Here is a 17,115-nt window from a genome sequence, read left to right as displayed (position 1 = left end):
AGAAGGGTTTCTCTGTGATTCTTTGTTGAAAAACACAGTGTACAATGTATGGAAAGTTAGGAAACTTGCTTTCTTCTCTTTGCTGGGTGTGGCATTGTCGCTCCAGCTCACCATATCTTAGTGGGGGTCCCCATCCATAAACTGAGATGTTATGGTTTCCAAGCTCCACCCTGTGAGTGAAAGTACTATGAGTTTGAATCTGTATTCTAGCCCAGTGATGGCAAACCTATGACACACGTGTCAGAGGTGACACGCGAACTCATTTTTTTGGTTGATTTTTCTTTGTTAAATGGCATTTAAATATATAAAATAAATATCAAAAATATAAGTGTTTGTTTTACTATGGTTGCAAATATCAAAAAATTTCTATATGTGACACGGCACCAGAGTTAAGTTAGGGTTTTTCAAAATGCTGACACGCCGAGCTCAAAAGGTTCGCCATCACTGGTCTAGCCTAATGGAATAATTGCTCTAAAGTGTTTGAGTCCACATCTAACTTCCTGATCTAAAAAGTGGGAATGCCACGATTCACTTCATGGTGATAAAACTGTTTCCATAGTGAAATGCCTTCCAAAATCATCCCTCCTTTCTGAAATTCTGGGGCAAAATGGGAGAGAGAGCCCATGTTCAGCCTGCAGGTGCACCAGTGCCCACTCTTAACCTCGCAATAATATGGGGACCCGTGAAAAGCTTTGAAACAACTGATGACCTTTCCCCCCTCCTCTTACTCCTTCCCCTTCAGGCCTGGAAGAAACGCTGGTTTATCCTGCGGAGTGGCCGGATGAGCGGTGACCCCGACGTCCTGGAATACTACAAGAATGACCACTCCAAGAAGCCCCTGCGGATCATCAACCTCAACTTCTGTGAGCAGGTGGATGCAGGCCTGACCTTCAACAAGAAGGAGCTGCAGGATAGCTTTGTGTTTGACATCAAGACCAGCGAGCGCACCTTTTACCTGGTGGCTGAGACCGAGGAGGACATGAACAAATGGGTCCAGAGCATCTGTCAGATCTGCGGCTTCAGTCAGGCTGAGGAGAGCGCAGGTAGGAAAGCACAGACCTTGCTCCAAAGGGCAAGGTGCTTGGTGGTTGGGGGCTTGGCGGTTAGGGCAGCTGAGGGCTTGGCGGTTGGGGCTGTGACAGGGCTTTCAGGTTCCTTGAATAAGGAGAGCAGGCTGTAGCTAAAAGCTCCTCTTCAACAGAGGAGTAATAGGCAAAGGGTAAGAGTGTGAAGGGTTACCAAATATTAGAGGGCCCCCTGGCCCTGATGACACTCAAATGGGAAACTGAGATCTGTTGGGGTTGTGATGAAGCTAAAGGTACTTTGTGCTAAAGGTAATGTGTTCTGGTACCTCAGTGCCACCCCATTTCTCAGCCCTGTGCCTTTCTGCCCTTCCCTCACTCTCTAGCACTCTGTGCCCTGTTACCTATCCACCATCCCATATGGCAGCTCTCACCTTGATCCTTTTTCTGTTCCACCTGTCTGTCTAGTCCATCTATTTCACACCATCCTACACAGTTACATTTGCCAATTTTTTTTTTGGGGGGGGTGGGGGGAAGACGGGAGGATGGGGGCATTATTGTTGATGTATAATCCAATGTTCATTTCTATGCATTTGGGAGGGGACAGGTGAGAAGGGGAATGCTGACTTACATTTGGGTTTTGTTAACCTTCAGAAGGAATAGCTCAGCTTTTTGAAATGAGTTTTAAATTGCAGAAATTCTCTTTGACATTTGTTTGGACTCATCCCCAACTGTAGGATGATTGAACAGGGTGTGTTGTTTTTTTTTCTGAGGCAGGTGGAGAGCCTAAATCAGTAGTTCTTAAACCTGGTTGCACATCAATTAAAGAGAAGCATGTTGCCCAACTGGTGTGGTTCAGTGGTTGAGCATTGACCTATGAACCAGGAGGTCATGGTTCCATTCCCAGTCAGGGCACATTCCCCGGTTGAGGGCTCGATACCAGGGGGGTGGGGGAGTCGGCCATGCAAGAAGCAACCAATCAATGATTCTCTCTCATCATTAATGTTTCTGTCTCTCTCCCTCTCCCTTCTTCTCTGAAATCAATAAAAAATATATTTATAGAGAAGCATATAAAAGTCATTGATTCTGAGAACCCATGGCAAATCAGCTAAGAATCTCTGAGGCATTCCTGTCTTTTAAAAACTTCATTCCAAGTAGCAATGATTTTGACATAAGGCTGCATAGCTAGAAATGACTGAGCCAAGATTCTAACCCAGTGGTTCCCAAACTTATTTGGCCTACCGCCCCCTTTCCAGAAAAAATATTACTCAGCGCCCCCTGGAAATTAATTTTTTTTAAATTTTAGTAGCAATTAAACAGAAAGATATATGTATTAATGTTTCTACCTTTTTCGTAAAATATAGTAAAGAAAGGTGTAAATTAGAAACATTGAAGTTTGAAATTATGAAACTATTTATTGAACTCAGAATAGAAAGGTAATACAAAAAAAGTTAAAACAAATGCACCTGTGGCCATCACTGCCCCCCTGGATCGCTGCAGCCGCCACCAGGGGCGGTAGCGCCCACTTTGGGAATCACTCTTCTAACCTAACCCAGGTCTGACTTTCCATTATAATACTAGAGGCCCAATGCACAAAATTAGTGCAAGAGTAGGCCTTCCTTCCCCTGGCTGCCAGCTGCCAGCACCGGCTTCCCTCTGCCACCTAGGACCCGGGCTTCCCTCGCCACCCCCGGCTTCATCCGGAAGGTCGTCTGGTCTAATTAGCACATTATGCTTTTATTATTATAGATGTTGTCTCTTTCTCCCTAACCTCCTGAAATATGACCATCTGGCAAAACCAAGCCCGGGTATTTTTGCCTCTTTGGACACTGACGGAAGCACTCCCTGACCCCTTCCACCAGGGATGTAGCTGGCTTAGGTTCCTGCCTCACCAGCCCATATTGCTCACATTTCAAGGCTGGGGTATTCCAAGAATTCTGTCATTCTAGGCTTCCATGCAGTCATCAGGCTCTATTGGTGAGTGCGTGGGCTGGGGTGAGGGTGTCTGAGTTTAAATCACAGCTCTGTGATTATGTGAGTCACTTGAAGCCTCGGTTTCCTCTTGCAGAACAGAGATAAGTCATCATCTATCCAGTGCTTCTGCTTCTCCGTGGGTACAGGACAGACCATAGCCCCACTGCCTGTGCACCTCAAGTTTCACATCTCCCACAAGGCTATCCACAAAGATACCCCATGGGGTTCTCTGCAGAGATACCCCCCAGCAGCTGTGGCATGCAACAGCCCTGCCTGCTGCTTGGGCCTATACAGACTTCTTCCTATACGGACCCTCCTTCAAGCTAATATTCCCTTTTCTTTTTCTTTTTTTAAGAGTTGCAATAGGACCTATAGAAAAAAAAAAAAGAAAGAAAAACAACTTCTGTTTTTCACTTTCAGCTGGAAGAGGTTCTGTGGCAGATGGAGTCTTTTTTATAATCTTCTTGCCACTCTCAGCTTCTGCTGTCTGCTGCCACCCTCCAGTTCCTCACATATTCCAGCCAGAAATGCCTGGAATGAAACCTGTCTAGGAACAAGACTAGACCAGGAGTAACACCGATTCTGACTGTCGACATAGGGTGGAGAACACAACCTCCTGATAAGAGAGAGCCCTTCCCAAAAGGAAACCAGGGATGAGGCTCACGGAGGGAAAGCAAGTCCAAGGATGAATGTCTCGATTTCATATCACACGTGTGGAGATTTTTTTGTTTGTTTGTTTCTTTGTCATGTGCGTGCGCACACATGCATAAAAGCACATATAAGAACCCTGCCTTCCTCTGGGAATCAGAATAGCCCTCAGCCCCCTGCGAATGGAGCAGAAAGCTGCTCTGAGCTGTGCTTCTGAGCAGGCGGGTCCAGTCCGCACATTTGTGGCCCAGACGTGGGCAGCTGTCCCTGACCAGATGTACCACACACAAAAGAACCAGCTCTCAGCACAGTGCTCTGGTGAATTATTCATGGGCTCAGGCGTCATCCACTGTTGGGAAAGCCGGCATCCCTTTGAATCCTCTCAGCCCCTCCCTCTTCCAGGGCCTGCACAGCCGCTCTCACGTGGACCCTGAAAGGCAGGCCGGCTGCCCCGGAGTCCCAGCCCCGCCATTTATTTGCTCCACGATGTTGAATAAATACCTCTATGTGTCTGGGGCTTTGTCGCCTGCGCAGTGGGGATGATGCTCCCTCCCAGCGTTGTTGGAGAAAGATGGGGAGGTGTACAGGTGCACAGGGGAGCGTGGCAGCTTGTGGCGCTGCTCCCCATGTGGCGGTTGTGTTGATGATGATGATTTTTTACTTCAGGAGGTCAAGAGGAATAGGATGTGATTGAAGTATCTGGTGTTTATAGAGAATATGACACTCTGAAGAACAGTTAGGCAGTCTCCTTTGAGGATAAAGAAACAAATTAAGATAGGCGGAGCTGCTAGCATTATTCCTGTTGCACAAGTGAGGAAGCAGAGGTTTAAAGGCACGAAGCGACAGTGTCACCAGGCCTAGAACCCAGGCCCTTTCGCTCCATCCTGGGGCCATGCTCTGAATCTTGCCCATGTGTCCTAACCCCCTTTACTCACACCTGTTTATCATGGCTGCTTGTCCGTCACAGAATAGCCAGCGAGGAGAAGCAGGACGTTTCTAAATCACTGAGAACTGACCATGAGGGCAGTAGAGTGCTGTCTGTACATTAGCATTAACCTCTGAAGGCCACATGAGCAGGAGAGCAGGACCCAGCTTAGAGCAGGCCCAAACCTCGAACCAGAGTGCGGGGACATGAGGCACCAGAGCCCCGGTTGGAGCTCTTGAAGGTTTTGAAAGAAGGCCAGAGCCCCTCCATGTCCAGTCTCCTATTTGCCTTTTTTCCCTTCTTCTCCAGCTCCCTGGCAGGGATTTCACAGTAGTCATGTGTCAAATTCTATGGCACAAAGACTTTGCAGAGTTCAACAGACTGTTTTTATGTCTTCCCCACCTTTTCTCTCCTAAAATTCTTGGTGAGGCTGTCCTCCCTCCCCTCCCTTAAATATTTTGTAAATATTTAAACTTCTAGAATTCCCTGAGTCTCCTGAGTAACTCAACAGCAGAGTTCTTTTAGCTCCTGGGCCCCATCTGGGATCAGGCGATATCCATAGGAATGCTTTGGGGGAAATCTTGAACCTCCCGTGGAAGAATGTTGTCGGAGGTCTTCACACAGCTCCTTCCCCTCCAGAGAGAATGCTTGGTGCTTAGAGGTCAGGACCCCTATTCCAGCTGGACTTCTGACCGCAGGGAGGGCTGGGATGGAGCCAGGCCGTGCCCGCAGATGCCTTCTGGTGACCTTGGCCCGGCCCCCGGTGCAGCGAGTGGGAGAGCCAGGGGAGAGACTGGGCGTGAGGAGGCCGGGGAGGAAGGAGGCCTTCCTTGGAGACCTTGCCCTTTCTCTCTTCTCATCCCTGGGGGGGACCTTCCCCTTTCTTGTTTCTTCCCCTACCCGTTTGCTTCTTTAAAACTGATCTTAGATCTCTCACCTCCTGGGGGGACCCTTGTTGGAAGCTCAGAGTGAATGTGGGAGGTAAAATGCAGCTTCTCCCCAGGCTGACACAGGTCCCTGGAGGAGCAAAGAACAGAGTGGAGACAGACCCGGGCCCCAGCCCAGAGGCGGAGGCTGCTGTCTGAGTCACCCATCCTTTTTTCCACTGAGACAATGAGGAAAACAAACATGCAGACCCGTTTCCAGCCAGATCTGAACTCCTCATGGCTTTTTAGAGAAAAAATAAATGTTATTCTAAATAACCCTGAAATATCAGGCCTTCCTCATGGGACACAAACTCCATACAGTCCCCACGGACACTCCTGCCTTGTCCTGGGCCAGGCACAGCCCTGACCTGCAGGAGGCCCAGGCCCTCGGGAGGAGGACAAGGAGCAGGGAGAAACCTGGCCCTCTTCTCTCTGTCCTAAGCCTGCATCCTTCTTTCTGCTCTCCCTTTGCTACCAAACACTCCCCCTCACCACCCAGCCGGCCAGCATAGATGAGTCTGGTGTCACCTGCCAAACCCACAGACTGCTGGCGAGGCGAGCATCTCCTCCCAGCTCAACACCAGCAGCTTGGAGAGCTCCCAGCGTCTCTGAGATCCCCCCACCCTTTCGTTTTCTGACTGATTCAGATGAGCTCTAGTGAACGACGGTAAAAATCACTGTCACATTGGTCCCAGACCAGATTCCAAAGCCCAGATGCTTATTTTTGGCTAGAAATAAAATGAGGACTTTGAATTCAGTGGTAAGGTCACCTTGGACCTCTGACAATCTTTTTTTAATATGTTTTTACTGATTTCAGAGAGGAAGGGAGAGGGAGAGAGAAAGGGAAACATCAGTGATGAGAGAGAATCATTGATCGGCTGCCTCCTGCACGATCCTCACTGGGGATCAAGCCTACAACCCGGGCATATGCCCTGACTGGGAATTGAACTATGACCTCCTGGTTCATAGGTTGACGTTCAATCACAGAGTCACGCTGGCTGGGCAACCTCTGACTATCTTGACTGTCATTACACACCCAGTCACGTAGGGCCCTGCATAAGGCTCTGAACACTACAAAAATCAGTAGGCATGGTTTCTCTCTCTCTCTCTCTCTCTCTCTCTCTCTCTCTCTCTCTCTCTCTCTCTCGGATTTGAATCTTGAGTCAAAGTTCTGATTTTCAATTTCAGCTTTGTTATGGATCCCATTTCTTCAATAGTAAACGAGGGGCTTGGGGACCAAACCAGTGATTTTCAGCCCTTTTTTTTTTTTTTTTTGCATTGCTCATTAACCCAATCTCACATGGAACACAATGTGTGCAGCAGGTGAGAGGGCGCTGCTGTGAGCATTGCAGGGGAGAGAGCTGGACCCCCAGGGCCTGCCACCCACCACCACCACCACCTCTCCCAGGGTAGCCTGGGAAGGCTAGAACACGGTGTGAAAATATTATTCTGCGGCAGCTATTTCAAAACAGGGCCCCGCAGACCAGTGCTGAGCTACGAACGTCTCCCTCAGTCCACCACAAAAAGGAAAAACACTAGGAAGAAGTAGTCAGTTTCCATAAAGCTAAATGTAGTCAGATGGTAAGACTTCCCTTTATTCAGTTTCCCTTTGTATAACTGCGCATGTCAAAGTGTTCCTGGGTGTGAAATGGGCCACAGTGAACTGGCTCTCCATATTGGACATAATGAACATTGTTAGCCCCGTGTCATCTTTTTAAAGTGCACAAACAAATAAACAAAGAGGCCATGTTCTAACGCATCCCTACCATTGGGAAGTCTGGGGAACCGTGACCTGCTGGTTATGTTGGCGTCAGGAGCTTCTGTGCTCACAGCCAGAGGCCCTTGACCTCTCCCTTCAGGTCAAGGCCCACCCTGCACCCCAAGTAAAGTTGGGGCTCTTAGAGACTGTGTCCCTTTTACTCAGTCTGGCCCTAATCTTGATTGTGAGCTAGCGTCAGCCCCGGAGTTTTGCCTGTTCTTGAGTCATGTCCCTGTTAACCTACCTGTGGTCTCAGATCCCACATCGGACTGGGCCCGGTCCTGTTTCTCAGAGACCACAGTCTTACGCAACCCCTCGAGCGAGTGGCTGGAGCCCACTGCCCAGGGACAGACTCCTGTCGGCCTGAATTTCTGGAGAACTTCTGCTTTGCTTCCCCTCAGCATGCCCCCTCCTCACAGACTCTCCTGCCCACAGGTCTGGTGATGCCCAGCTTGTTTCTGGGCTCCCTCCTTCAGCACACCAGTGGCTGTGTCTGCCAGATCCTGTTCTAGGGACAATCACCAAGGAGAGTGTAAGACATGGACCACTGTCCACGAACTCCAGTCTCTCCATGTTCTCAGGTCATGCTCCCCCCACCAACCCCCGCCCCGCTGCCAGGCTGCCCTGGCGCTCTTCTCAGTGCTGCCGCCAGGCACCTGTGTCTCAGCCCAGGCCCTCCACTCTCACTGAGGTTTACCTGCCTTTAACTGACCACGCCTGGTCTGGGCCAAGATATATCTGTCATATAACAAAGAAAATATATATATATTTTTTTAAATTTCTGAATTTAACTTCAATATCAAGCCCCATCTAGCTAGTGATGGACATTGAAGTTTTGATCAACTTAGGGTAAAACTGGTCAATATAGGATTCTCTCAGTTAATTCAGGTTTCTCTCTCTCTTTTTTTTTTTTTACATAAATGGTAATATATCCTATCTAATAATAGACAAACATGGTAATTGACCATACCTTCGCTACGCCTCCCATCGGCTAATCAGCATGATATGCAAATTAACTGCCAACAAAGATGGTGGCTAATTTGCATACTGCAGGCAGATTCCAGTGGCCGCCCTGCCTGGGGCTGGTGGCAGCGCGATCCCCAGCCACCAGCCGCCCCAGCGCGGGATCCGGGCCTGCCGTGTGCGGGGCGGGGCGGGGTGGGCGGCAGCACGATCTGAGCGGCCACCCGACCCAGCGCGGGATCCGGGCCTGTCATCTGCGATCGGGGGAGACAGGGCAGACACCGCGGGATTGGGCGTGCCATCTGCCACCAGGGGAGCGGGCCTAAGCCAGTAGGTGGTTATCTCCCGAGGGGTCCCAGACTGTGAGAGGGCACAGGTTGGGCTGAGGGACCCCTCCCCCGCCAGTGCACAAATTTTTGTGCACCGGGCTTCTAATATATATATATATATATATATATATATATATATCAGATATTTATTTTTCCGCCAGCTTTATCAAGGTATAATTGACAAGACTGTATATATTTAAAGTGCACTTCATGCTGGTTTGATAGATTTATACATTGTGAAATGATTACCACAAGCAGATTACTAATACATTCAACATCTCAAAATTCAGGTTTCTGTTGCTTTCTCCATGGGCTGCTATTCAAGTTCCCAGAGGCTTGGGGAACTGGATACAGCATGTGATTGGGGAGGGGGGCATGTGTGAGAGAGACAGGGCAAGAGCAGGACTCTCTCGCCATTTGGTCACCCCCACATTCGTGCAGACACATAGTAGCTGCTCAGTGAATATTCAAATGAATGATGTAGCTACAGTATTTGGTTATAACTTTGGAAATAGTTATACAAAATTACAGTTTAAAAAATTTCCAACTTTCCCCCCAATATTCTTGGTTTCAGATAGTCACTGTTGAGGTGGTGGGAAAAAAAAAACTTCAAAAATACTCTAACATTATTCACAGGACATAGGGTCTAAAATTCTGTATATTGAAATAATGGTATAAAGTACAATGAAAAACAAACCAAAAAAAGGAAAAAAACACACACACTCAAAATGGATGATGTACTAACTAGGCAGGAGAGACAGGGTATATCAATAGCCTAAGCTTTATTTTACAAATCTGTCATCTAATGTTCACTGTTCCCCACCTTCTCACCCCTTTGTGGATGAATCGGTGAACAAAGCTCTTCGTGGCTGACAAAACGTATTAGCCAAATAGTCAAGACAGAGAAGGGAGAAGCTTTCATCGCATGAGAAAATTCTAGAATGTTAGATCTTGAAGGGCCTTTAGAGAGGGTTTAGTTCCAAGCTCCTCGGAAGGCGAGAGAGGAGAGCTAATTTGCTCAAGATTGTACAGCTAACCGGCAAGGGTAGAATTGAAACCTGGGTTTTTTTACATTTGGCTAATGTTCCAGGTGATATTGCGGATGATATCATCTTGTACTTGCATAAAAAGGCCTTACGATTTATGAAGTGCTTTTATATATGTGCTGGTTTAAAAAGTTAATTTAGTACAAAGAGCACGGGTCTTGGGAATCCATGAATGCACAACACTGATGAGTTCAATCTAAACATGGTCTTGGGTAAGTTAGTTTACTTTTCTGAGCCTCAATTTCTGCATCAGTAAAATAGAAACAAGACATTCTTCACAACATTATTGTGAAGATTACATGAGAGTTCACTTAAAGCATATAATGTAATGTGTGGCATGTGATAAGAACTCATTAAGTATCTTGGAATGTGTGGCTGATAAGTTGTCACTGCCTCCTCTGTGACCTTTACAGCAGTCTTGTGAAATGTGTACCATGCTAATCTTATCTCCCCAAAACTGAGACATCTGAAATAACTCTATCATTTTGCCCAAACTCAAAAACGTTTTTACTGTGTGTGTGATTAATATTTTATCAAATAAACATGACTGACTTTCCTGATTTGAGATGCATTACTCATAAGTTGTTGAGGTGCTCAAAGACAAAGATGTCTTTTTAAATGTGTTGCTGATCATAAAAGCTAATATATACATAGAGCTAACTATCTATGAGGCAGTGTTCTAAGTATTTCTCAGATCTTAACTCAAATAATCCTGTGAGGTAGATACCAATTTTTTTTATTAATTGATTTTTAGAGAGAGAAATTGATTTGTTCCACTTACTTAAGCATTCAGTGGTTGCAATAATTTTTTTTTAAAAAATATTGATTGATTTTAGAGAGAGAGAGGAAGGGAGAGAGAGAGAGAGAGAAACCTAGATTTATTGTTCCATTCATTGATGCATTCATTGGTTAATTCTTGTATGTGCCCTCACCAGGGATTGAACCCGCAACCTTGGGGTATTGGGAGGATATTCTAACCAACTGAGCTAGCCATCCAGGGCAAGGTAGATACCCATTATTATTCCCATTTTACAGATGAGAAAACTAAAGCGCAAAGAGGTTCAGTAGCTTTCCTTAGTTCATACAACTAGTAAGTCAAGGAGCTGGGATTCAAACCCAGACAGTCTGGCTCCAGAATCCATGCTTTTAACTATGAAGCCTCACCCTGAAATTCTAGACATGATTCCTCACCTCAAGCGGTCACAGTACCTGCACAGGAGCTTCAGTTCGTGCGCCAAGACCTGGGAAAGACTCACGGCCGTCTCTGCTCTGTTCTGATGACCATCTTTAGCTTTGCCAGTGTGGCTGCTCTCCCTACGTCCCTTTAAGAGGCAACACACCGAGGTCTTGCTGCCTTTCATTTCAGCCTAAGCCAGCTTTCTCTGTTGACCTAAGCCATAGCTTTAGTTCTCTCTGAACCTAGGACAGATGTTTTCACGCCCACTATGGTCCGCATACTTATTCACAGAGGTGGGAGGGCAGCTGTGGGACTTGGCCATTGGGGGATGCATTTTCCCCTCAGATTCATCAGAGCAGTGGCCCTCTGGCCAAAGGTGCCAAAAACGTATTTCTCACATGATTGGTGATGAAAAGGCTTTGGAGTGAGGGAGCAGGGACCTGGGTTCTGATTCTGGGTCTGTGGTTTGCCTGCAATATGAACCTGGACCACCATTTGTTCATCAAGTACTGTTTTAGGACTATATTAGTTGGGCTGTCTGAGAAGCAGCTGTCAAGATGACTTGAGACGTGCTGGAGAGACAATGGGAGGAGGAAAGCCTTCATGGGACACAGGACTGACACCTGTGAAGGGGAGACGGAAGGGAGCAGGGTTAGACTGCAGTGCCTGGTAAGACCGTTTCAGCCAGGTCAGGGGAAGTTCTCAAGCCCCAGGGCCCCCAGTAAGGGAGTCCCGTGTCCCGCGGGAACAGGCCTGTATTAGTCTTCCATCGTTGTCACTGCATGAGAATAGCCGTGGGGAGTTAAGGGGATGCAGAGGGCCAGCAGCCGGGGCTGTCGGTCCATGATGCTGTCCACATCAGGAAACCTGACAGCCATATTTTTATGGCCACTACACTGAGATATCAGTGATGAATGGGATATGTAAGATCCAAACTCTTAAAGGAGCTTATAATTTAGTGGGAAGGGATGGCTCAAAAACAAAATGTTTACATGCTAGCAATAGTGCTTTGGTGAAAATAAGAGAAGGTAATGGGATAAGGAGTGACTAGAAAACCATTTAGGTGGGGTGATCAGGAAAGACCACTCTGGGTCTTAGTTTCTGTATTAGTCATATTTAAGTGGTTTTCTTTTCTAATCCCACTGGATATGTGTTTAGCTCTTGTAACTTAGAGGTGTACGCTTCTCATCTACCTCACATAGAGCTGCATAATAGAATGAGCCCTCGACTTTGTGCATAAAAAGCTTGAGCTTGAATCCTGGTTTGGGCATTTCCTAAGAGCTCTGCAGCACTGAGTAAGTCGATTTATTTTGAATCTGCAAAGATCACTGCCTTGACAACTTCCAGCCTATTCTAAATGTCAAAGTTGTTGAGAGCACACCTATAATTGGAGAACAATTTTTTAAAATTTCTTTTACAATAGCATCAAAAAATAAAGTACTTAGGAATCAATTTAACAACAACAACAACAAAAAAAGCATGCAAAATCGCTCTACAGAGAATAACATTGCTGGGAGAAATTAAAGAAGACCCAGTAAGTGGAAAGAGATATCCTGTCATAAGTGGAACATTCAATATTGTCAACATGTCAGTTCTCCCCAGGTTGATCTGCAGATGTAGTCCACTCTCTGTCATAATCCAGCAGACATTTTCGTATTAATTGGCACCAAAGAAAATTAGAAAGTTAGGTCCTGCCAGGCTCTCGGCCCCTCCAGTCCCCTATCACGACACAAAGGCCTGTTGAGTCCATGTGCACCTTCTGGGACCTGTCCTGGCCCTGGTCAAACCTGGGAGGGTTGTGAACAAAGACTTTAAGAGGTTCTCTTGCACCAGCAACCTCCCCCGGTGGGTGCTGAGGGAGACCATGCACGGGTGGAGCGCTGGCCTGCAGAGCCCACGCACTTCACTCCCTAGCACAGTGGTTCTCAACCTTCTGGCCCTTTAAATACAGTTCCTCATGTTGTGATCCAACCATAAAATTATTTTCGTTGCTACTTCATAACTGTAATGTTGCTACTGTTATGACTCGTAATGTAAATATCTGATGTGCAGGATGTTCTTAGGCGACCCCTGTGAAAGGGTCGTTCGACCACCAAAGAGGTCGCGACCCACAGGTTGAGAACCACTGCCTAGCATAACCCTACAGGTCGCTGTTCTACAGATTTTTACAAATCAGGACTCTTAGATTCAGATGCCACCCCTAGGTTCCACAGCCAATAAGCAGAGATTCAGATTTCCAAATTGATGTTCCTTTCCGCACCACACTGCCTCTCCGGCAGCCAAGGCTCTGCTTCAGGTAATGCGGCTGGCGCTCCGAATCCCAGCCTCGCTGGCCCCCCAGATCGTGATCACTGCTGCTGCCAATGATTCCTGATTAGCTCCTGCCCCTGTCATCTCTGACGCTAGTGGTTCCCACCGATGGCCAGTTAGTGACTGTCCTCTTAGTGAAAGTCACTGTGAAAGGAGGGAGATGCTCACCTCTTATTGAAGCGGCTAGCTTAAAGATACAGTGGTATTTTTGTGGGAAGGTCACAAGGGTCAAATGCATCATTTACATGTGAGCTCATGGTGCTGACTGGATGGACTGATTCCTAGGGGAAGACTAATGGGTTCCCGGGTTCGTTGGGGGAAGGGAGCAGTGCTGCCCTGAATGTAAATGTGCTCTTTCCAACTGCAACATAAGCTCATCGAGCAAGGACAAGACCCACCCTTTATTTTAAAAAATACATTTTTTTATTAATTTCAGAGAGGAAGGGATTGGGAGAGAGAGATAGAAATATCAGTAATGAGAGAGAATCATTGATCGGCTGCCTCCTGCATGCCCCACACTGGGGATTGAGCCCACAACCTGGGCATGTGCCTTGACCGGTAATCAAACCATGACCTCCTGGTCCATAGGTCCCACAATCAGTGCTCATGACCCTAAGGAAACGACAAGAGTGAGCAGGTGAGATGTGCTGTAGGTGTGGCAGGGAAGGTGGGAACAAAGCTTGTAACCTGGTCTCTCTAAAATGAGCAGGACCCCAAATATAACTGGCTGTCCAACACCAGAAACACACATGGCCCAGGAAACCTCACAAGTGACAACAGTTCCTGTACATTTGGATCCTGGAGCTATTCATTCACTCTTCCATCCTGAAGAGGAAAGGTTCTGACACATGTCACTGCCAGGGTATGTTCATTGAACACCTTCTTATTTGCATCTGGAAGTTTACTTGGACACAGAGCATTGAGTAAACCCCATCAGAGAACAGAGTGGCCTAGATCCTGGCTTCTAACAGCTCACAGTCTAGTTTTACATGTGAATTCCCAGCATAAAATAAACAGCAAAACGAAGTACTAGGAAAGGTTTAGAGGAAGCCACACTCTGTTCTACCTAGAGACCCTCTGGAACTCGTGGCATTGGCTCGGGGGCCTTAGTTTCCCAGCTCTAAAATGAGATGCCCCAGCACAGAAGAGGTTATGTAAGGATGTGTGGCCAGGGACTGTGGCGTGCCTCTAAGCTACAGCTGCTCACTCTCTTTCCCCTGTGCCCTCCACAGAATCGATTTCTGCTCAAGTATACTGAGAGATGGTCTGCGTCAAGGTCAGAATGCTCTGACCTGGCTCGGAGCTCTGCGATGGTGTTCTTTCTCAGATCCTTCCTCGGGAGGGGGTGGGGGAGCCCAGTCCACACAAGATCTCCTGGGGTCTCATGTTACTGCCTGTCTCCGCCTCCCCTTTCTTCTTCTTCTGCTTTATAGTTTTTATAAACACTAAGAGACATAATATTTTTGAACTTGGGGAATTATTTATACTAGTCTTTAGTAGTTTGATCCAGCAAACGTTTATTTACCATGCAAATGTGAGTAACGTTATAAACAATATAAACACGAAATAACAGTCCTTCCAGCCAGTGTCCTGGTGTTCAGATCTCTTGACTGGATTGCACACCACCCCCGCCCCCCCCCCCCCCCGCCCGCCATGCGTTATGGAGAATACATCTGCATTCACATCGATGCATGTTTCTCTTGGTAGAGTAGGACCCCCAGACGAGGAGATCTGCATTCGAGTTCCAGGGTTCATGTCTGACCCACTGCACTGTGTGGCCTTGGACAAGTAGCCTCACATTTTGGGGCCAGTGTCTCCAACTGTAAATGAGAAGTTTGGGGACTGGGGAGGGCAGCAGTGATGAATGAGCAATTGGAACCCTGGGGTCTCTTCCAGTTGCCATGTTATGTAACTTAATGTGTAAAGTGAAGCCATTTTGTGTTTGGCCTTAAATGTATGAACAACTCCTGTAATGCTGATGTGTGCCAGAGGATTCAGGGCCATTTTTCCCTCTTACATAATTTTAGGCTTGGGACTGTGAGTTAAAATTGTCCTGGAGCTGTTGATCCAGTCTTCCCCTCAGCACCCATCTGATCCTTGTTTTTCAATGAAGCTTTCTACAGGGACCACTCACCCCACAGAATCCTCTACCTCTACTGTTTTAAGTATCATTTCACCCATCATTTCCCCATTAGAACCCTTAGAATTTTAAACCATTCCACTTATCGAAATAAACCAGGAAATGAACAAGTGTCAAGCCAACAACCATTTATTAAGCATCTCGTAGTGACTGTTCGCCTTTATTTCATCTCATCGGCTCCTTGAAAGACCCCTGTGAGGTGGGCCTTCGCTTCGTCGTGTGACAGTATGGAAAGGAGGTGCGCAGAGATGGCAAGGTTTTCCCAAGGCCCCGTGGTAAGAGTTTCAGATCCTGGGCCTCTAGGTTTCTGAATCCACATCAGGGTTCTTTCTGTTACACTTCATTCCTTTGCAGTTGGCCGTGGTCGGAGGATATGAAGGGCCAGGGAGAACTTGGATGGTTTCCAATTTAAATTTTTGATGATACAGAGAAAGATTTTTGGAAGAATGTGTTCTTTCGTTTGACTTTCAGAGCTCGCTTTGCCCTTGATATTTCAGTTGACCCTAACCTTTCTAACTCTGCTTTGAACTTAACCAGAGATTGTTAAACTCCAAGCCAGTGGATCTTAATCTAAATCTCTGTGTAAACATGACTCATTAGGCCTTATGTGGAACACCTCTCTTAAGTTTCCCAAAGATGACTTTGAGGTGTATCCATGATCTAATGCGAGTTCTTCCTTGTATAAACAGAGAAAGGAAAGGCCCACCAAGGTGACGTGGCATACCCAGGGTCCCTGGCAACAGAGCTGTGCCTAGACCAGGGGTGGGCAAACTTTTTGACTCGAGGGCCACAATGGGTTCTTAAACTGGACCAGAGGGCCTGAACAAAAGCATGGATGGAGTGTTTGTGTGAACTAATATAAATTCAAAGTAAACATCATTACGTAAAAGGGTACAGTCTTCTTTTTTTTTAGTTTTATTCATTTCAAACGGGCCGGATCCGGCCCGAGGGCCGTAGTTTGCCCACGGCTGGCCTAGACCCTCATTCTCTTCACTGACTCTGCCTCCCAGAAGGCCAGTACCATCCCTCACAGGGATCTTGTGGGAGCTCTTTTCTCTACACGGGTGAAAAGGACTGGCTATGAAGATAGTGAGATCTGTGTCAGATCCAGGCTCTGCCATTTCCTAGCAGTGTGACCCCAGAGCCCATTATAACTTTTCTGAGCTTCAGTTTCCCCTTCCCCTCCCCGCCCCCCAAAACACACACAAATAAATAGAAGTAATATCTAGCTCATGGGGTAGACTACAGGTACATAGTGGGTGCTTAGTAAATGGCAGCTGTGATTATTATGGTCAGTGTTGTCCTTTTTGGTCTTCCTCGTTCTGCATATAACACCTTCATAGAGTATATCTGTGACTAAAACAGTGACACCAGTTGCTTCCCAAGCGTCCGCTCTAGCTTAGAAAGAAACTCCATTCCTCTTGGCCGATTTCAAGGTCTCAACCAGTTCCATGGATACTCCAGAAACAGGCGCAGCAAGAAGGGTGGGGTCCTGTGCTTGATGCTTTCCACAAATGGTCTCCAGTCCTTGCAGCAGCCCTGCAAAATATGTATTCTCTCCATCAAACACGGGAGAGTCGTGGAGGTTTCTGTAACCTGTCCAAGGCCACAGAGCCAGGAGTCAGCAGAGCCAGGCTTTCAATCCATCCTGGCTCCAGCCTGTGTTTTCATCCACCACGTTATGGGTTCTGAGACCCACTGAGGCTTGGGGTGGGGATTCTGAGGGAGAGGAGAAAGATAAAAGGGCATTGAGATAAGGGAACCAGTCATTACTTGGCCAGTCACCTTTTCCAGAAAGTCCCGCCACCCGCCCCTTTCCTGCTCCTGTTATCACTAGTCCCTGGCCGGCTGGCCGGGCTGGGCTCCTCTACTGAAATCCTTCAAGCTTTCCTGTTC

At 47.1% G+C, this 17,115-nt stretch overlaps 1 protein-coding gene across 1 annotated transcript in view; it reads left to right on the top strand.

The window, feature by feature from the left end:
* The first annotated feature begins 742 nt into the window (after window positions 1-742).
* The window catches only part of GAB2 (GRB2 associated binding protein 2), a 41,979-nt gene continuing 25,606 nt past the window's right edge, over window positions 743-17,115 (top strand). The window contains 1 exon segment of the mRNA XM_023755926.1: window positions 743-1,043. Within this exon segment, the coding sequence (XP_023611694.1) occupies window positions 782-1,043 (262 nt within the window). The 5' untranslated portion in view covers window positions 743-781.

This window comes from Myotis lucifugus, unplaced genomic scaffold, assembly GCF_000147115.1.
Source record: "Myotis lucifugus unplaced genomic scaffold, Myoluc2.0 scaffold_86, whole genome shotgun sequence".
Lineage (NCBI taxonomy): Eukaryota > Metazoa > Chordata > Mammalia > Chiroptera > Vespertilionidae > Myotis > Myotis lucifugus.
The sequence above is the reverse complement of the archived record's forward strand: the minus strand, read 5'-3'. Positions and strand labels throughout refer to the sequence as shown.